Source organism: Cygnus olor, chromosome 1 (genome assembly GCF_009769625.2).
Source record: "Cygnus olor isolate bCygOlo1 chromosome 1, bCygOlo1.pri.v2, whole genome shotgun sequence".
NCBI classification, from domain to species: domain Eukaryota; kingdom Metazoa; phylum Chordata; class Aves; order Anseriformes; family Anatidae; genus Cygnus; species Cygnus olor.
Genome location: NC_049169.1, coordinates 178,924,050 through 178,945,586, shown reverse-complemented (window position 1 = coordinate 178,945,586; position 21,537 = coordinate 178,924,050). Strand labels below are relative to the sequence as shown.

The 21,537-nt window shown below is 41.0% G+C and overlaps 2 protein-coding genes across 3 annotated transcripts in view; one reads left to right on the top strand and one right to left on the bottom strand.

Moving 5' to 3' along the window:
* ERICH6B (glutamate rich 6B) overlaps positions 1 to 6,161 on the top strand; it is a 32,281-nt gene extending 26,120 nt beyond the window's left edge. For both annotated transcript variants that reach the window (XM_040541807.1, XM_040541813.1), the window contains exons 11-14: positions 1,286 to 1,374; positions 1,695 to 1,847; positions 3,305 to 3,533; positions 4,043 to 6,161. In XM_040541807.1, coding sequence (XP_040397741.1) covers positions 1,286 to 1,374; positions 1,695 to 1,847; positions 3,305 to 3,533; positions 4,043 to 4,165 — 594 coding nt within the window. In that variant the 3' untranslated portion in view covers positions 4,166 to 6,161. The remainder of the gene's footprint in view (positions 1 to 1,285; positions 1,375 to 1,694; positions 1,848 to 3,304; positions 3,534 to 4,042) is intronic.
* COG3 (component of oligomeric golgi complex 3) overlaps positions 6,147 to 21,537 on the bottom strand; it is a 31,914-nt gene continuing 16,523 nt past the window's right edge. Inside the window, exons 14-23 of the mRNA XM_040541793.1 lie at positions 21,122 to 21,227; positions 19,124 to 19,248; positions 17,461 to 17,550; positions 15,481 to 15,601; positions 13,186 to 13,274; positions 12,953 to 13,087; positions 11,640 to 11,715; positions 9,875 to 10,002; positions 9,514 to 9,612; positions 6,147 to 8,306 (exon numbers count right to left, since the gene is read on the bottom strand). Of these exons, the coding sequence (XP_040397727.1) occupies positions 8,277 to 8,306; positions 9,514 to 9,612; positions 9,875 to 10,002; positions 11,640 to 11,715; positions 12,953 to 13,087; positions 13,186 to 13,274; positions 15,481 to 15,601; positions 17,461 to 17,550; positions 19,124 to 19,248; positions 21,122 to 21,227 (999 nt within the window). The 3' untranslated portion in view covers positions 6,147 to 8,276. The remainder of the gene's footprint in view (positions 8,307 to 9,513; positions 9,613 to 9,874; positions 10,003 to 11,639; positions 11,716 to 12,952; positions 13,088 to 13,185; positions 13,275 to 15,480; positions 15,602 to 17,460; positions 17,551 to 19,123; positions 19,249 to 21,121; positions 21,228 to 21,537) is intronic.

Here is a 21,537-nt window from a genome sequence, read left to right as displayed (position 1 = left end):
TGAAGGCTGAAAGCCACCAGTCAGCCATCTCCATGCCAACTGAAACCTCAGCCCTGCTCTGCTCACTTCCATACCATTCATCCTTCTCACTCTCCGAGCCAGGCTGCCCTATCCAAACCTCCTGGCAGGCATGGATGTGGGCTCCTGAGCTAGGAACCCCTCGGAAAGGTGCTGGTCCCAGGCCAAGTCCAACGATTTGACAGCCAGAGGGTGGCTGCCCGGCCCCCCACCACCTCAGCCCCCCAGCATGGCCCTTCTCTTCTCCCCCTTCCTCTGCCTCCCCAAACCAGAAAACATTTCTGCAGTTTCCTCAGGCATACAAGAAAACCGCCGGTGATTTATCACACAATCAGCGATGTTGTTGGCTTTTTTATTTTCGACATAGAAGTGCATTATACTGCTTTCCCCTCCTGAAATATAGGGGCAGCAAATCCTCCTGCCTGGGACTGCCTGTCTTTTTAGCCTCATAAAAAGACTGAAAAATGAAAGCAGGCACAAGATTGTCAGTTTGTAGCTTTTCTGTTTTTCTCCATCCCTTACAACCAAGGAGTAATCTTTAGCTAGTTTGCAGAGCCAAAATGTGCATCTTTGGGTTATTAACGAGTGCCGCAGCTCAGGCTGAAATCAGACACTGCTCAGGTACCTAGGAGCTGCCATGGATGCGTCCCTCAAATCCCCGTGAGAGGCAAAACCTGAGCAAGGCCCCTTTCTGCACCCGATAATCAGCTGCTTCTCTTAATGTTGATGTTAAAGGGGAGAAGCATGTCGCTGCGCTTCCCCCTGCTCAAGCAAAACAAGCTGCTCTCCTTTTTTCCAGGAGAAGCAAGCAGTAATGCTTCTTATTCCTATTAGAAAGCACCAAAGCTCCTTTGCAATGCTTGGAGCTAAGCCCTCAGCAAAGAAATGTTTTTATTTCGCTTGTCAGGACGTTGCTGGATAAATTACTCGTGTGTCTGATGGAAAGAGGGCTCCTGGCAAATTATATCATCGGAGAGCAGCTAATAACATAAAATAAAAGGAGCCAAGCTTTGTACATGAAATGTGAAAACACAGGACTGAAGGATGAGCTTCCCTCGGTAATTTAAAAGGCTTTAATTAAAAAGGAAGCAAACAGAAATATCAAGGCCAGGTGGAGAGCGCAGGGCGATGTTTTGGGGTTGGTACAGGCACGGAGAGAGTTAGGTATGGTGTCGGGCACCCGCACCCCATGCACCCAGGCAGGTGTCCCCACGACGCTCCCCTGCACCCCCACCTGCCTCTCACCATCGTGGTTTTCCTCCTGCAGCTCTGCCGTTCTCCCGGGCCCGTGAGAAGATGCTATTCCGATGGACGGACGTTTTTTCTCCTTTTCCCAGATGGAAGTGGTCAGGTTTAGCATCCAGCAGCAACATAGCTCATGTAGAGGGGGGCAATCATGGGAAAGTCGTGCCTCTGGGTGGACCACCGTGGCTCTCCTCCTCCCTGGGGGTAATCTGCCTCTGCATTTTGGGCTGGCTACACCACTTCTGTGGTCAACATTGCTCTTCAGAGGAAGTACAGCCTACAGAGCTGATAGCCTTCAGGTTGACTGCTTGAAGGGTAGTGGAGGCATGGGTTATTTTATTTCCCCCAGGCAGTGTCCCACATTGTGTTTCTTGCAACGTGTGCTTTCTGTGGGCTTTCGATGGGCTTGTCTTTCCTTAACCGCTTCCCAGCTACCCATCGGGCAACGTGGCCGTTCTGATCACGTTCACCGAGGAAGCCCGGTTCACCTACATCATCCTGGAGGACACCAGGTACCTGAGCATTAGGGCTGCCTTCGGGAGCCACGGCCATGGGGTCTGCTTCCACCCTGACGGACAAATCTGGTAGGTGCAGGCCCGGTGGGCCACACGTCCTTGGAGGTGTCTCGGTCCCATTACAGCACAGGGATACATAAGGATGTGTCTTGTCTCCTGGCTTCTCGTGGAGTGCCAGGTCACCACACCAGAAAAGCATGGGCTTATAATTTGCATGCAAGGGGACACTGCAGTACCTGAGGTTGTTGAGCTTGATGTCACATTGCCTTTGGTTTGTTTCTCATATCCAGGTCGTGCTCCTCGCCGTAAAGAATGACTTAGGTGGCTGATTTCATGCAGTCTAAGTGGTAACGTGAGGTGACTGACAGCTTTCAGTAAAAGCTGCTGCTGTTTGAGCCTTCGAATTCAAATTTTTGCCTCCCCTCCCCAAGTCTCCAAAGTTTCCCCCTTGAAAGCCAGGAACTGGGGGAAATCATTAAAACCCATCCCAATTTTACAAGTCCTCCCCATGTCGAGACTAATGAATGGATGCATCAAATGTCTAACCGGCTATTACAAATCGCTTTGAATAGCTGTTGTAATAACACTGCCATTAGACTACTGCAGGTCCCACCCCCTGCCTGCAGACACGTTGGTCCCTCATCCATCACGCAGCAGCCAGGCTTTCGCGGCTCGACACCGCCGTGATCCCCAGCAGCACAGAAGCATCACCCGCCCCGCAGCCTAGCCCTGTCCTTCACCCCAGGGCACTCCTGACCCCGCTGGACCATGCTTTTCGGACTGCTTCCCATCAGCATGAGCCCCAGGCTCAATTACAGCTCTCCCAGTACCTCCCAGCAGCCGTAAATTAAGGGCAACATTGAGTTAGTGACCACTCATACATTTATAAAAAGCTTTCTTGTTTATTCCCGCTGTTTCTTCCAAGCTGCAGCACAAGTTAACGCTGGGCTTTTGCTGTGGTGGTGAGAATCAACTTCTTTAACACGCCAGCAGGAAAAATGCAACGTGAATGATAAAATGGCCCTGCGTGCCACGTCTGGGGGGATGCTCCAGCTCCTGGAGCCACCTCCTCGGGCTGTCGTGAGATGGGGAGTATTGATTTGTATTTGTGTGCTGTAAATGAGGGCTGTTTCCCCACACACAGAGTTTCCCTCTCCTTTGTTCTGCATCAAGGCCGTTCCCCACACCCTGCCACGCACACAAACATGCATGACCATGTGTGGGACACCTACTCTTAGTATAAATGTTTATAAATAGAAATGACCGTGGCCAGTAACTCTCACATGTAGAAGAGCAATGGGAAGAGGGGCAGCCCGTGCTACACACAAATATTTTCTTTGCCCTCTGAGGGCAGGAGGGTTTTGTAGGATAACCATTATGAAAATATCATCCCTGATCTGGTGGATCAGCTCCAGGCCCTGACTCGTGGAAGGCAATAATAATTACTTTTGTCACAGTGCAGATAAGAGGTAGCATTTAGGACAAAGATGCTGTTTGCTCTGGATTCACCCCATGTTTGTCCCCAGGATCATCCTGACCCCTTGCACTGGAACCTGCTTTGACCAGGCAGGGGCGAGCCAGAAGCACTGGAGCTGGCACGACCTCAGCCACCACGTCCACAGCCCTCCTTTCCAGCCCATCACCGTGAAACTGAACGGCCACCTCACCCTTAAAATTGTGTCCCAGGATCAGATTCACCTGTGGTTCACAAGCCACAGCAACTGCATCCACTTCAACGTGGGGTCCCGGCTCAAGGTGAGCACTTTCTGTGCCCGAAGCAGCCCACCTGAGATAAGCCCTGTTTCCCAGGGGCTGCTGCATGGGTCTGGTCACAGATTTTCAGGTGAAAAATTCACCATTTCATTCAAAAGCAAATTTCCTGCCTGTGTGAGTCTTAATGAAATTCCCCTTCAGGAAAGCATTTAGCCGAGATTGAAACACTGCCACTGAAGGGTGAGGACAGCACGTCTCACAAATTCATTTTGAAACACTATTCCCTCTCAAAACATTGAATATAAATGTCAATACAAACACTATGCTCCTGATTTTATCTAAACAACATTTCACTTAACGTGAAACAAGCATTTGGGGACAGGAACAACCAAAAATCCTTTAGCATTTGTTGCCGCTCGGGTTTCCCACCTCTGACCCTCCTGGGATGAGGGCAAGCATGAAAGGTTGGGTTGGAAGCGATGCTCTTCCACACAGCCTCCCTCCAGGGGTTTCAGCATTAACGCTCTTCTTTTTGCTCGGGCTCTTTGCAGTTGAAAGACCCCAAGACAAGTCACCTGCTAAAAGGGCTAGAAAGCGAAGAGGAGCTCTTCCTGCAGTCCAAAAAGATTCAGCTCAGGAGCCTGCTCTCCAAAATAGAGGCAGTTTTGCAGTAGCTTTGGCAGTGCCCCAGCGATACCACTCCTTGTGTTTCTTCATCTTGTACCTGCATGAAATACGGAAACGAAGACCTCAAGACACGCAGCAAACGGTTACACGAGCACTTCAGATCCGCTTTTCCTTCATCAAGGTGAAAACAGTCACTTGGCAATGAAAATAAAGCTCCTTTTCCCAAGCCCACCATGCCTACCTTCCTGTACATCGAGTCCTTGTAACACCAGGCCCACCTCAGTTGAAAACACTTGTTGGATTGTAGTTTCATCAGTGGGATTTCACTGAAATGTTACCACACCGATCTTTGAGGGAGGAGATGGTTTCCCTCCTTCAGCTGATGAGCTGGACGTGGGGAGCTCGTCGCGCTAACAGCCACGCTGCCAGAGCGGGGATGAGCAGGGGCAATCCAAGGCAGAGTGAAGATGAGGAGCCTCTGGGTACACAGCTCCAGTTTGGTGGCATGGCCACAAACCACTAGTTTCACGACTGAAAGGGACTGATTCTTTCCCACATACTAGAAGTCTCCCCTCGTGTTTCAAGCAGCAAAGAAAACAAGTCTGTAGCACAGCCCCAATAAAACTAGGAAGAAGCCATAGCAAGCCAAGCTTTCTTACAAGAGCCGTTCAGGTGCCAATACCAGGATTTACACAGAGATGACCAACACGGGGGACCACACCACAGCGCAGCCTGCAGCGATGCTTCCCCCACGAGACCAGTCAGCACGTTTTCGCTCCTCCCGGAGCAAAAAGCAGCGCTACCTAGAGGTGACACCTCACACAAGCACTCCACCTGCCACCCAACAGCCCAAATGTCCCTGTACCACTGCATCGCTTTAAGCATGCCCTGGAAATGCCCAATTAAAAAGGCACCCAGTGATGTTATCAAAGAATTTTCTCCTTTAAATATTTAGGCGTTTATTTCAAACACCATGCATTTTAACAGATAGTCCCAACTCCTTACTTCTTGACCATGCTTTTATCTTCACCGGGACATTTTATTGGCTAAGTTTCCTACAGGCAGTGCTGAAAGACTCATTTCACTGGACTTACCATCAGATCGTTTGAAGGAATGGAGACCTCCGTATGCCCTGAATCCACTTGGTGCATCAGGGAGCTTTTATTGTATTCTGAGACCTTCATATCCAAAATCTGATTTGCTGTAGGGTCTTGGCTTGGTTTTAGGGTTCAGTAAGACTGAAAAAATACGTGAGGGTAGGAGAAAGCAGCATTCACAGACACAAGGCTGGGTTTTGCTGCAATGACCACAAAGTCTGTTAGTGGCAAAAACTTTCTTCCTTTTCCTACCCACATCACTTTGCCTACACCAAACAGGCACGGTTTGAGGAAGAGTCTGTTGTTTTTGCTTGGAGAACACCCAGCACAGTATAAGCTATGGTGCAGGTGTCATTGTTGTACAAAGAAAGAGAAAAAAAGAACGAGTAAATGCCTGGCCAACTGCCTTGGCGTTCACTGCATTTCCCAAGATAGACAACCCAAAGGGCCAAACCTTTTTAGCAGGCTCCAAGCATCCAGGCAGCAATGGTCACACGCTGCTGCCTGTGCCAGTCAGATAGCAGATAAATTCCACATGAAAGCAGCGTTTGTCCTGAGATGAATTCATTCAGATGACACTGCCAAAGCCAGAGAGTAAAGGGATGCCTCACACTGACATTACAGGGAACAAACCACGAGCCTTTGAACGATGCGTTCCTACAATACCAAGGGCCAGAAAAACATTTGTGGTAGTGAGAAATGATGGGTAGATAAGCCTGCAAGCAACAGGCAACAAGAACAGCTATCAAATAAAATAATCGTTGTGCTTTCGGCCACCACCTCCCAAGTTTACTCTTAGTAAGGGCCAACTAGATAAAATACGTTCCTGTTACAGTCACGGTTTCTTCCCCCTAATAAAATTGCAAGCAAAGAGACCATTTAGTCACACAAGACCACTTGTCAGTAAAGAAAATACCAATTTGTCAGTAAAGAAAATACAAATTTACTTTATTATAACCATAAAGAGGGATTATTTCAACAATTAGCTGTACGCTCAGCACTCAGGTATACATCTGTGCCAAATAAAGTCATTTCTCTTACTGCCAAAGAAGAACACTTCTTTTTAACAATGTACTCACTGCCTGTGCTTATAGGGTGTTTATTGTCTCTGTATTACAGTTATCTTGACAGACAAGCCTCGGGATACAGAATAAAGCTTTACTCTTTGACCAAAATAGGAGGCAACATTTTTATTTAAAAAAATTAAAAACGGCAAGTTTCTAGTCAGATAATATAAAGCATCTTAAATTAATCTTTTGAAAGTATTTACACTATTTGTAAACGTAAATATCTGAAACTGTACATGTTTAAACAAATGGTCATTTAGCAAACAGGCTGTATAAACTGATTGCTCTGCTAATCTTCCAGCCAACTGACCTAGAGCTGTCTAGGTATTCTAGGAGAGAAAAGACCCAAATCACAAGAGTGACTACTGCAAGGGTTTACCCTTCACATCTCTTCTGTACAATGTATTGAGTCCGTCACAGCTTTGTACAGTGACCATGCAATCCTTCTGTAAAACTTTGTAAAAAAAAAAATCAAATATACATATATTACAATGCACTGGACAGTATTTTACAGCCTGCGTTTCTACATATGTAAAAAAAAAAAAAAGGGCAAGTTTTCTTCCTTGTTAGTTCCTTTAGTTAATTTTAATGAGTCATGTAAGGTCCTATGAGTACCACTTACGTACCTCAGCACCACTGCTGCAACACTTCTCTTGGTAGCTTTAAATCCTACTGTTTTAGTCTCCAGCCACGTGATTCATAACAGGAAAAACATTAAATCAAAACACCACTGATGTGCATGGAAGTGTCTCCGTAATTAAAATTTCAGAAGAGTTTTTACGAGTGAGTTGAAAGTCTGCCATGTACTTCACCATGTTTTTCTTCCGCAGTGCTGCACAATAAAGATTTACACACCGAGATACTCTAAAGTTGCTTTTAGTGTTTCATTCAATTAATGGCAGAGCGGTTAGCATTCAGCTTTCCGAAATAAGGTTCAATTAATGCCTACTGATCACATCACAATGTTTACCAGTATCTGTATACTTAACCCCTGCTAGCGATGATGATTTGACAGTGCTTACACATTCATTTCTGGCATCCCCTCCATGCCCCCACTAGCATTTGCTCCAGCACACAGAGGCTGTATAAATTCTAGTCCCAGCACCCACTTTCACTAATCCAACACCACCAGTTGATCTTGGGTATGGCAAAAAACGCACAAAAAAAGAAAACACCTCTAACCTAAAACTCTAAGTACCTGAGAATCTCAATGCTACGCTTTGCTGTAAAGCATCTGAAAACATGCAGTTCCCTCAGAAACAACAGAAATTATATTGCACAGCTTTCCATTGCAAATCCCAAGAATCCGAGATTCTTTACATGGAGTAAGGCTAGAGCATAAAACTTCACGTCAGGCCTCGCAGCTCTTAATCACAAGAGTACAAGAAAAAACAGCACATCCAGTGTTTCAAGAAACGCTTCAGATGTAGAAAATAAAGTTTTCCCAGCTAAAAACCTCTGAATTATGTTCACGCACTTGGTAAATTATCAGGATTCTCAGGGGTGTTAAAAAATTGGAGCATGCCTGCTTAAGTCAAACGGTCGTATCAACGTGCTTATCTCCAAGCCTTGCAAATACCTACCACTGCTCCCATTTTATTCCCTGCACTTTACTTCCAGTGTGGTTTTGAAAGTGCTTCTCTTCACTCCATTCATCAGCTTAAAGTATGAAAGGATTTTACATAAAAAAACAGGACTTCAAGAATATCTGGAGAAGGCAGTAACTGAGCTTCCATAAGAGTGATCAGCAAAAGGTTTGTTTTGTTTTCTTTCTCCCCCCCTTCCCAAGCCAGCAAATAGGAAGACCTTTAACAAATCAATAGAACTGATTTTTTTTTTTTAAACTTTTTCCTAAAACAGGGCTAAACAGCCTGGAGGGTTTTAATGCAGGCTGGACTGCACGGGGGGATCCTTCATTTACTTCAAGCAAATGTCTTCACGTCCCCTTCACTGTCTGACATTCAGCTGAAGTTTGTTTGAAGTAGCCTCACTGGCTACTTGGACATCGACAAAAGTAAGTTCACCTGGAAGACAAAGCGAAAGCCTACATTAGACAGAACAGCTAAGTTCAGGATCTGTTGTCTCATATTTTAACCTTTAAACAGGAATTCATGGAAGCACACAGAGACTTATATGGAGCAGAACAGAGATGCAAGTGGTCAAAACTTCCAGTCAAATCCCAACTCACAGGCTTTGTAAAATGCAAATGTCTTTTCAGCAGTCACAACCTGTTGTTTTAGAATTTCTAGGATGATTTCTGGCATTGTCAAGGAACTCCATAAAAATCTGTGCACTGGAAAAAACGTCAACATCTATCTTAGATATCTGAAACATGTTTGGGATCCTTTGCGATCCTTGTTTCCCACAAATTACAGTATTGCATCCGACACACTTCAGTTTGTAGAAATGATCCTCAGGATCAACAGATAAACAACATTAGAAGAAGCCAACTCCTCTAGGACAACCCTACCTTCCAGTGCATCACTTCTACTCCACGCTCCAGGATAGTTAGCATACATCCCTGTGGCCACGTTCATTGTGGGGAAACTCCTCTAACACATGAGCCTGATTATCGGTTTAAATACTGGCAGCCCATGATATTGATATCAAGATTCTATCCACACTCCCTGGACCCCTAAGGTCAAAGACAGGTTTTTGAAAACCTACTTGTTTTTTGTCAGAGCATCCTAATACAGAGAATTTTCAATCGCAATCATCTCTGAGATGAAAGTTCTTAATGTGAGGGTTCCATTTCCATAAAAAACTGCACATTTTCCCAATACAATTTACTTCAAAAGAGCCCTTACAACTCTTTCCCCTACTTCCTGAATGTAAAAGTTGCTGCTTCTTGTATTTGTCAAAAGCAAGACCAACTTCACATGCAGATTTTTTTAAGCTTGTTCACTATCTGTGGTATCTCTTCAAAAAGACAATGCCCAAAAATGGTAAGACTCTGCCATGATGTTGTACAAACCAATCCACAAAAACATCAGTCACTGCCTTCAATTGAAAAAAAAAAAAAAAACCCTACTGGATATTCATAAAAAACAAACGAGCAAAACCTTTTATTTGAGACCCTGGAGTTCAGAGAAAGTCCTGAGTTTAATCAGCCAGGATTAAGGAGGATTTAAAAAAAAAATCTGAACACTAAAAGTAGTAAAAATGAAAAGTTAATGTTTAAAAAAAAGACAGTCACATAAAACAGGGAGCTTCGATATATTCAGTACATACCTGTTCCATTGAAGGACATGCTATGATCTGGAGATCTTCATTACTAAATTCTTCCTTTAACAGAGCATGGAGTTTCTGAAACATTTGCTGAATGTTATTCTTTTAAAGGAAAGAAGGAAAAAAAAAGTCATTATGAAAAAAAAAAAAAACACACAGAACTAACCTCAAACATTGACCAGAACAAGTACCAGAACCCACCTCCATCCCTGCAATGTATACTATGCAGGCTGAATATAAGAGAAAACAGGACAATTTTTTTTTTAGGCTAAAATATACCATTAGATTTTTTGATTTCACAGGCCTTCTCGATAGGTTTTACACCCACAGAAAAACATGCTGATGTACATACAGCAGTACTCACCCTAACTGGCTTGAACAAAATGAATTCCGTATCTTTATTGGACAAGTATAAGGACATGCTTCGTAACGTTGATGGCAGCTTTGTTTTTATTGTCTTGTAAGTGGAAGAGACCATATCGTTGATCTTTGCTGAAAATAAAAGTAAACATACTTAATGAAGTAGAACATCATTCTGCAATTGGAAATCTACATTCCTGAACAGCATCTCCACTTTACTAGGACTGATCATAACCGTGGGGTGGACTGAAGGGGAAACGGGGGGGGAGACTGGGCAGCACAGCATCATTCCATCATATGACCACACGCCAGACAAGGCTCGCCTCTCAGGACCTACTTAAGACATCAGCCTCTCTTACTCTGCAGAAAAAAGCCCCAAACCCATTTCTGCCAGCGAACACAGGCTCCTCAGGTTCCTGGAGTTGCAGCCTTCCAACTGAAGAAGTAACGAAGTTTTACACAGGCTACCCCCATGTAAAACTGTCCTGGAAAAGGAACTGCCAGGAATAAATACTGCTAGTAAATAGAACAGCGTATCACCAATTCTCCTTACTGTCCATATGCTGTGTCTGGAAGAAGAAAGGCTGCACAGTCATCTGGATTTTGAATCAACCAGACAGGAATCCTCTCTCAGACAAGACCTTCTTTCTTTATTGCTAGGTATTTTAATGGCTTTACAAGATCTTTGCTTAAAGGGCAGGGGAAGCATACATTTTGTTGCTTTAAATCCCCAAAGTTAGCATACTACGTTTGTTCTCCCTCTCTTTCTACAGTACCTAAATTTTCTCCTACTTACTCCTGCTTCCCACACAAATGACTCCAAGAAACAACAGAAGATCTGCTTAGATCTGCCTCTACACACATAATTATCTCCAGACAAACATTAAGAATACCCCTGAAGAAGCAGGAAATACTAAGTAGAAGCTCAAGTTAGCCCTTGAGAGTGTCTGACCGTGGAGCAGCACTGAATTATGAATGAATACAGCTGGCTTTGCATTTTAAGAACATGATGCAGCAACAGAAGGTTTCAATGTACGAATTGGAATAAACAGATTTCTCAGTGTCATCGAGAAGCTCAACTTGGTAATGCGAACAGCAAAGCAACCCAGGAACATCTGAACTATTCCAAATGTTCCTACGAAGCATTCGCATTTGAGTTCTGAAAAGGAAGCACTTACCACAGCTACAGACAATAAAAGCTTCAATACAGACTCGGATTTTTTTCTACAAAAGCAAAAGCTCCATCTCAACGTGATCAAGTAATTTCGTAAGCACATTCTGCATCCGTTTGTGAAAATGCTGTTTTCATGCAAGAGCACTCACAGCTTGAGAAACACTCAATTCATTCAGCTATTGTTCTAATTAAATGCATATTCTTAAATTTGTCAGCTTTTGATTTAGAAGTATCTTAAGACATTTAAACTGGCATACAAGTAAAAACGTAAGCCAGGACTTTGAAGAGAAAGGTTGAGTTTTTAGGCATTTAGAATTTTTCCAAATCAGTCACGGTCTCACAAACCAAATTAATCTGCCCAAGTTTTCACATTGTTATGTTTTAGAAGTCATGCATGTATGACAAATGGCACTCTGAAACACTCTAGCCCCATATAATGCAGCTTATGTTGGTCTACCAAAATGGTGAATGGAAAGACCCTTTTTCTTCTCCATTTGATGAGTTTTCTGTGGGTGTCTTGAACAAGTAAATGATCATGGCTTTACCAGCCTACAAGGATCTCTGAAGCAGTATGAAAGTAAAACAAAACAAATACCTGGTTGTGCCCAAGGTTGCTGTGAAAGGCTGTATTTGGGACCTCCTTGAGTAGCCATTGTTTTTAAAGCAGCCACCTAAAACAATTACAATCAACAAAATGATGTTTGTTTCTTTCAGATGAAGTCACAACATACTGACCAAGTAACAATTGTACAAGTCTCCTAGATACTGTAGTTACTGAATCTCCCCTGCTCTCTCTTTTTTTCTGTGTACTGACTTAACAATACACAGGGGAAGAAGCTTGACAGAAATGCAGTTCAAAATTACAATCATAAACACTTCTCGAAAAAAAAAATTCAAAACAGGATTAAATTTACAAAGATGCTTCAGCACCTAAGGACACAAAGAAACCTCAAAAGGGATTTATACTTCATCAAGTTAGTCAAACTCCCCAAACTGGAACAACTTCAACAATCTAGCAATCTCAGTTAACCATCTGTATTTGAGGCATGTTACTGGCCCCTCGCCCCATTATCACAGGCATCAGTAAATTTAACATTGTAATCTTCTAAAATCTCAGAAAGCCAGCATCTGGGATATTTTTGATGTCCAGCAATGCTGTAGGACCCAGTTTCTGAGTTGTTGTGCTATAAAAACACATCTTCTTAGTGCAACATGGATCCGCATCACGCTTCATTTTCCAGAAATAACAGATCACGCTGCGTGCTTTTCTCAAGATGTCTTGAATCCTGCGCCCTAGGATAGGTTCTATAAAAAAAGTGTACTGTAACAAGACAGCTTTTGTTCCTGTCCTCTAGGATGCCCGATCTTCCTGCCTCAGTTTGTGACAGAAATTCCTGACAAAACAAGACTTGGAAGGAAAGTCCTGCTCAGCAAGCACTTCACTGCTGTAAAAGATGCTGAAAATAAAAACCTTCAGCAAACTTAGCTGGCTGCTAAGAGTATACTAGAGTATGGCTGTCATACTAAGATTTCTCTGAGATTTTTATTGAAGGGTTACATATTCAGTCAAGGTCGGATGGATAGTGCTTTTCCTGCAAACAGAAAAGCTCCTGCTGACTTTCATAGACCTATTTCAACTCACTGAAACAGGTAAAGCTTCTGAATAAAAGAGCGTAAGAGTTGCTTTTAAAAACAAACTATGCCTTGTTCCTTTAATCTATTAGTTCTGAAAATGCCTTGACAGTTCCTTGTTGAAACTTAAAAGGAATCACGGTCTTAAAATGGGAAATGCCAACACCTTCAGCTAATCAGAGAGATCTAGCAGCTTCTCCTGTACGAACTTAAATACTAATTGCATTGGCCTATCAGTATTTCAGTTAAATTAACAAATATACAACATGCTTGTACCTTTGTCATGAACTCCTCCAGCTGTTCTATAAACTGTTTGGTTTGCTGCTGAATAAACTGCTCACAAGCTGATTTCAGATGACGATCCACATCTTTCTTAGAGTCGATATAATGTTCTCTGATTTCTGGAGTACCCTTGAACAAAAGACAACAAATCTCACCTTTTTATTTGCCAGAGATCACCACCCACTTTATGACCAATTTTTTCTTAATGAAACGAGACTGCGTATTACCTCCAGCAAGAACTGTATCAAGGCATTGTTGCTGTTTAGTCTAAAAAATCTTGAAACTGTTTTAGGGTTCAGGATTTTAAACGCTGCATCTGTGAATCAGAAAATCACTCACAATGTAAGTAAATGGGATTCAGCTCCAGGAATACAAAGCCTTATTTACTTATTTACTCATTAAAATGGCCAAGCCTCATTAGCATTGTTATAACACGACAGATCCCACTACCAGTAGGTGTGCATGCATGTGCACACACAAATGCATACGCACAGAAACATTTATAGTATGCCTGGATCTAACAGTTACACAGTTCAAACAGATAAATACATTATAGCAAACTAAAAAACGACTGATACCAACTGTAGCGCTATCAGCACACAAAGTGTGTGAACTCTTTTCCTCTTGTACCTGCATCTACAAGTGAAAGACTTTTACATAAGCTATGTAGTTAAGCAGTTAAACTGGGAAAACCAAGCATGGTTGCACAAAGCGACTCAGAACTGGCACTCTTTTCCTCTGTGCTTATTTTTTTTAGTTAAAACTAAACAAAAACCACCAACATATTGATATACATTCATATTTATGGTACCAAGAAAGAAAACCAACAATGCCTGCAATTAACACACCATCCTGAAATTATTCCTATTGAATTAAGGGAATGTTGTCAGCCTGAAATCTAATCAAATTGGGGAAAAGAAAATCATCAATACAGTTTCCATGTAGCTTGTTGCCCCAGTGTCATTCATTTACCATCCTACACCTCCATCTGCTTTCTTTCGTATCAAAAGTAATTCCATGCCTCTGTTGCTGTATAAAACAATGGCAGGGAAAGAAGATGTGTGAGTTCAAGAAGTGCTGTCAAAGTGCATTAAACAAAGAGGGAATACCAGGCACTTAAATGCCAAACTAAGAATCTGCACTCCTATGCAGTTAAAGGAGACTGCAGAGAAAGATTCATTCTGTTCTCTGAATTACTTCTGATTCCAAAAAGAGAGCCTAAATTCTTCCTTAGATGCCTACAAGCCAGTGAGTGTGAAAACCACCTCTCCCTGCTATATTTTCCAGTTGCAATAACCTTAGTATTATACTACTTAAAAAAAAAAAATGGAAGCATGACTTTTACATTAAGCGGTGTTTCTTTCAGATATAAATCCCGAAGTAAAATCCATGTGCAGAAAGCTTGGCTAGAAGACAATAAAACTCTTATTAGCCATGCTATCTTTCTACTACAACTCATCCCAAATATAACAGCCCCGCTGGCCTATGCCACGCTACATTAAGAATTAAGCTCAGTCTACGTTTTCAACAGCCTCCATCCCCCCAACATAAAGAAAGCATTTTCCATTACTTACCACTACCGTGTGCGAAGCACTGGCTGACACCAAAATTTATTCAGTTAATTAAAGATGAAGAACAAACTTGTGTGTCAGCCAGGACAAGACACCAAAAGGACGTATTTACCCTTTAACCTCCAGTCAACTAGAAACTACTCAACAGGTACGTGGTTTCATTGATGTTCAAATGCAACAGGTGAAACAGTTAGTGTGAGAATTGCTCGCTTCAGAGTTAGAAGAGCAGCGTATTAGATGGCAGGAAAGAAAAGTTATTTCTTCAGCTTTCTGTTCCAGAATGGAAGAGGAGAAACCTGATATGCTTCCCATTACTTTTTTCCCCATTATCTTTATAAACCTGAGAATTCCGTGACTGTTCGCTTTTATTTTCATAGGGCTTTTTTTCCTGCATTTTACAAAGGAACCAAAGCACAATTTTAAAAAAACATGTAGTCTCTATTATTCCTAAAAACAGACATGAAAGTATACAACAATACTGCTTATTGGACTTGCAATATAAAAAAATCTTTCCTAAACAAAATAAAACAGAAAAGTTCAGGAAATCTTAATTTGTTCCAGGCAAGTCAACTATGTATTTTTTAAATTAGCCTGTTAAACAGCAATAACAACAGATATTCATTTAAAAGATCAGAAGAGGGAAAAGACATTTCTGTGCAGCAGAATTATTTAGCTGTTCTTAAAAAGGAATGGATAAAGAAGTTAGGTGAGCAGCAAAAGGCAGTCAAATGCATTCCAAACAAAAATAAAGAACTTGTTAGATACATCTCGAATTGCCCTTAATAAAAGAACATTTGTTTTTTTTCCTCTCAGAGAAGGTAAGAGCAAAGCAAGAGATTAGAACAAGCATACAGGTCATTGCAGGTGAACATAAAATAAACCCAGAACTTTTGCCAGCACATGAAGGGAGGCCACTGCCATCCCGTTCTGCAGCCAGCAACTGTTTAGTACCTCTAGTTTTCTTAAGGTCCAGGGAAATTTCCTTAATGGTGAAATCAGTGTGGAAAGGAGCAATTTGTTCACGAAGAATCAAAAGGTGTTTTATTAAGAAAAGCTGTCCATCAACCTGGGTCTACAGCACAAGGAAAAAAAAATACTCATTACATGTAAAAAGCAACCATTAGAAGAACAGCACAATTTCAACACCTTCACTTTTATTTGTTAACGTCCTGTAACAAAATTAATACCAATAATTTTACAGGCAAGCTTTTTGCATTAGTCTGTAGTGCCATTAACTACATTCTCGGATCAACAAGACCCACTTCTGTACTGCTCTGAATAGATTGCCCTACAGAAGCTACCTTTATTCCTATTTCTTAGGAGACCTGGATTATATACAGCTCTATTTCTAAATGTCCACATTAGGTACAGGTATCCATTAGTGGAAAGACACAAACTTATTCTTCATAAAAGCCAGGAATTATTTCATGTAATTCGTATGATTTAGGTTGAAAAATATGAAATTGTAAGGTTGTTTTTTTTTTGCCATCATTAAGATGATTTTAAAAAGCCAGAAAGACAGATAATCAAGGTTATTACAGAAACATTAACTTTGCTACTGTGCAAAGGTCTTACGAGGCATTTTTCTCATATCATTAAACACAAAGCTTAGTTAATTTCTATACTGTACAGCAAAGATATAAAGAATAAACCAAGGCCAAGTTCACACCACCGAGATGATCAGTTTTGCACTGCTTGTTATTTCAGCTATGCTTTATACTGCAAGCAGTTTTTAATCTTTCAAGTTCATGGCTCATTGAGGTAAATGAAGGAGGATTCAAGAAGTTGTATTTGCCTTTGCAAGCTGGAAAAGAACTTTCCTTGATATAATGTTAAATGAAAGAGTAAAGAAAATAGGTTCAAATCTACAGTTTTAACAAACGGAAGTGTTCACTGAAAATACATGGTGCACTGGTTTCTTCAGGCTTTTTTTTTTCCCTTATATGCAGAATTTCATCAGATAATGTTATATTAACATGCACCAACAGCAAACTGGTACAGATCCTAGTTCTGGGCCAGTCTGTTCAGGGCTCACTGTGGGATCAGTTTCATTCTCTGACCTGATATACAATGCTGAATCTGTATAAATCTGAATCATTTACATAAGAAATAGTTACATGCTCAAGCCAGAGGAAAATGTGGCTTGAATTTCTTTTTAGAGGTGCTACATCTAACAGATATTTTTCATGAGACACTCAAAACAAATACTTCAAAATAATTCTTCATTTCTAATAGCAGCTATTTTTTTCATTACTAAGTATTTACTGCTTATACAAATCCACCAAGTTTATCCTATCAAGAGGAGTTTTTTGTTTTTGTTTTTTTTTTAATAAATTTCACTTCCTGGCTGCTAGGAATTAGTAAATACTACAGTATTTGCATTAAAGAAACTGCAAGAGAAAAAAACCCACACAGGTTTATTCCAATTAAAGTAGCACGTAAGGTAAAAATGACTTGAAACTGCATCAAATTCTGAACAACACACATGAGATCAAAGCTTTTGATAGTTCTGAGCAGAGAATACTTGAATCTTGCCAGTGAAATTAATACTTGGAAAGATTTTTGAAAACTCCGAAAAAACAGAAGCAGAAGAAAAGAGAAACAAGTAACAGGCAAATTGGTGGCAGAATTGACTTCCAGTATTATTTTTATTCAGGCATCACTTGACTGAATTCACGTGAGTTACAGCAGCCTGTAAACATGATTGCTGTGATTTGTATTTTACCTTTTCAGATAGGCTTGCGTGTTTTAGAATACATTAGCCGTAACTATCAGCTAGCAATTCCATCAAGTCTCTAGAGTCAGAGCCACATGATTTCACTTAGATTTCAATGGAATTTGGAACAACTATTTCATGGCTTTACACATACATGGGGAAAAGAAAAAAAAGGAGGAAAAAAACTACCCTATCCCCAAAGCACAGACTCTGACCTTGTTTTTGCTGATAGAATCGGCAGCTCCCAGCAGTGAGTGGATGCAGGCAGATAAGGCCTCTTGCGATAATCCCTGAAACACTGCCCTCTGCAGGGAAAAAGAAATCAGACCAAAAAAAAGTGTTAGCAAAGCTTAAGCAGAATTTAGAGTTGTGGCTTGTGAAGGTTATGCTTACCAGCACACAAAACTCTAGATTAGTTAGTTACACACTGACAAATGAAATACAACAGAATAAAGCCTTGATACAAAAAAGTTTGTTACAGCACTTAAATTGGATACAGGTCTACACTAAAATGTATGCCTGTGTCCACCACCCTCCAGCTCTGAATTTGTACCTGGGTCAGTGACACCCAGTGTCAAGGTAACTACCTGGGTATGCAACTTCAACCCGCAACAGACATGAGATGATCTGAGTGAGGTGTTTCAAAGCAAAGTCAAATTACTTTGTGTTTGGGACAGGTCAGCAAGCAAATGTGACAGCTGCCATGGCCCAGATGACACACAAGAACTTGTCAAGCTGCAGGAGTGAGATCCCATGGTTGAGCCAGCCCTAAGAACGCAGGCAGCCTCTCTCAGCACTCCCATGCAGTATGTGACAGCCCTGACTGCCCCGGGAGCTGCCAATGCCACTTCATTTATTTCTTATCTTATTTAGAGGATGCTGGCAAGGCATGTCAACTCTGCTAGTGTGCAGACATGCTATTTGTGAGCTATGCAAGCAATTCAAAAGTGACCTCTTCTCCAAGGGTCTAGCCGGAAACAATGACAAATAATCATTTAAGTTTAATGAGATTAATATGTTAAGAGATAAAAGTATTAACATTCTCCAGTTTCTTTTGAAGTAAATAGCATCTCGGTAGCTGTTGCACTTAAAGATATGTTGAAATGCATTAAGCACGTATTAAGTAAGATAGAACACATACAGAGAAGCAAAACCACTCACGTTATGTTTCTCAGAGACTTACTAGCTGTTAGGTGACAGACAAAAGTCAGACTTTAAAGTGCAAATCTCAAAATACTTGTGAAGTAAGTAACACATTTGTTTCTCTTAGACATGAGGATTCCTACTGTCTTAAACTCTGGATAATTTAAACATTGTTTGGTATGTCAGTTTCCTGCTTTTTCAAAGATGTGCAACACAAAAAATTTGGGAACATGTTCAAAATGTAGAAGTAGCAGAGCCAGAATTTTTAAGACCAGAAACATCACCCTGTCTGACGTGCTGAAAAGTACATAGCAAAAAACACGTTCACCCAGTGATTTCAGCAATAAGATCATTGATCATCAGTAAGATCAAGATCAAGATCATAAGATCATTGATTGAGCTTGAGTTTTCCATTCTTTCCTGTCTCGTTCACTCCTCAGTTTTGGTGTGGTAAATAACTTAAGCATCAGATACTGAAATATCTCCATAACAGCAAAAGGAATGGATGTACAAACCATCATTTTTTTTTCTAATTCTACAAAATTCCAAAATTGTCTGGGAAACAATGACCAAAATTTGTCAATTCACGTTTTACATAAAGATATCAGCAAAAAGCCTAATAAGAGATAAGAGGGACCAGTAACTGTCCATTCCTCTTAGATTAAAATATTCAGAACCGGTGCTATAACCTTCGTAACTTCCCTTAAAATATTAGATAAAGAAACTTTTGCATACGTCTATACATCTGTACAGTTTGGAGAGACACACTAGAGTCCTTCTGACGGTGGGATACCACATTCCATGCAGATCTGCTGGTGAAATCGTGGACTGGTGTCTGGGATTAAGGGATTCCGCTGAACCTATTTAAAAGTAAAATGCACACATGAAAAACTTACCCATCTTTCCTTTCAACTGCATTATCAACTCACTTCATACCGGCACCACAGTAACGTGACATATTGCACCCAAACAGGTTAGCTTTTCTCTTTCTGAACAGGTCAGAACTAGTTTACTGATGTGTATAGAGCACACAGCTGTGAAAGACACAATTTTGCTTTCAGCAATGGCCCAGCTCAATCTTTTTTAATGAATTAGTTTTACAGGCTCCCCCTCCTTAACTCAACAGCTGAAATGGTCAAACAATTACTGAGAGGTGTAGAAGGAAAAAACAAATAGTGATCATGAAACCAGAAGAGACACTCAGAAAAAAAAAAAGAAAAAAAACATTCCATAAATTTTACTTCTTCATGCTTTCTTTTCTGCTGGGGATGATCCTACATGGATTAAAGAGCTGTAGGGAGCGTACAGTTTGAACGTCATGTTAATAACCTCAAAAATAATGGCAAAAACATTTCAGGGAGGTGGGCAGGGGTAGGATTGTGAAAATAAGAAAGCCCTCCTCCTGGGTAACCTCTGTATGCTCAAGATGGATTTTCACAACACCTGACAGACAGAAGCCTTGTATTATTTTTGTTTTCTCCTAAAGTCTTGGGAAATAGCTAAATCAATAGCATCGTAACTCAGACTGCCATCAGCAACCATTCAAAAAAGTAAACATTTTGAAGTTTTTCCATAATGATGGAATAAGCACTTGTGTGGTGCTTATTTGATAAGTGCAGGAATTGTCTAAATTAAATCAGCAATATCCTTCTTCCTTTTGCAACAGTATATTTATTGTCACAGTAATTAGAAGGCTTGTAAGACCTTAGCTATCAGGTTGAGGATCCTAGGCTACTTTTTAGTCACTTCGGCTACTCCTGCAGGCACTGAAGTGGGAGTAAGGAATTCTGAAGGGCAAATAATCCCAGTTATCTCAGGCACTTATCTTGTAATGGGACGAATTACACCACACAGGTTCCTTCCTTCTGACCGCAGGTGGGGTTTACAGGGCTTGTTAATGCCACACACTTGGCATGAGGCAATAGGGGCTCTGCTGTTAATAGCATTTGTGGAGCCCAGCTAGAAACAGCCAGAAAGAGCTTCTGGAAGACATATGGGACTATGGGAAACATAACACTACAGCATTCCGAACAGTGATAAAATAAAGAAAGAAATCTTTCGTGGACCTTAGGCAAAATTTTAAAGGGTCGTAACACTTATCACTGGCACTAAAAGAACTGGGTTTCATGGAATACGCTTCCAGTTCACTGTAATTTACAGGCACAGAGCTCACGTTTACAAAGTCAAGGACTATACCACGAATTATTGTAACAGCTAAAATTACTGACTGATTTCAGTAAGTGGAAAAGCATTCAAAGAAAGAACTTGCCTTCCCAGTTAAAGGCACACACAAAAACACTCCTAAATGTAAAAAGCATTCATTTAAGAGACATGCCTGACACCAAAACCACCTTTTCCATCTTAGCACAGCTAACAAACATCACCCTTTAAGCATACATCTTGATGGCAGGGCTACTTTGCAGTAAAGAATGCTGAAGCTCCATTTTATTCAAAAAACAATAATTATAATACAACTACAAAAATAATTGCTTCAAAAAATGGATTGAGTTGAGAGCACAAGGAAACACCACAGCCACTGAAGGAACAAGAATAAGTTGTTCCTCTTTCAAAAAAAAAACAACATTAAGAACTCCAAGACAAAGCTCTCCCCTCAACATCTTTAGGGAAATAGCCCTTTAAGATGCATGCAAGTTTCTCACTGATGGTTCAAGTTAATGCTCACTCTCTGTGAGCTTTACGCATTCATTTGACAACACGAGATATATTTCATACCAGATTTCACTAAACTGCAGGACTCAGGATCCTCCAGCCGGACATCTGAAAATGAAGCTTCAGACGGCAGCTTCTTCTGTTCATCTTTTAAGCTCTGTGCAATTTGCTGCAGAGGAAGACACACCACAGAAAAATTATATATAGATAGATAATAATATACAGATATATTATTTAAGCAGCATTATGCTTTGATTACAATAAAGAGTACTAAATTGCAAAAGGAGTCAGCTATACTGACTGTCACCAGTATTTCAAAGAAATGAAAACAAAGTGAAGACAGCTGTTTCCAAAACAGTAAATGAAATATTACAAACAGTACAAATAGTACAAACTTCAGATTCACAAGCACTGAACTGGTCTCTGTAAAGCGCTGTTCTTTCCATTTTGCCTGTTTTTACTGATCTCTGAAGATTAAC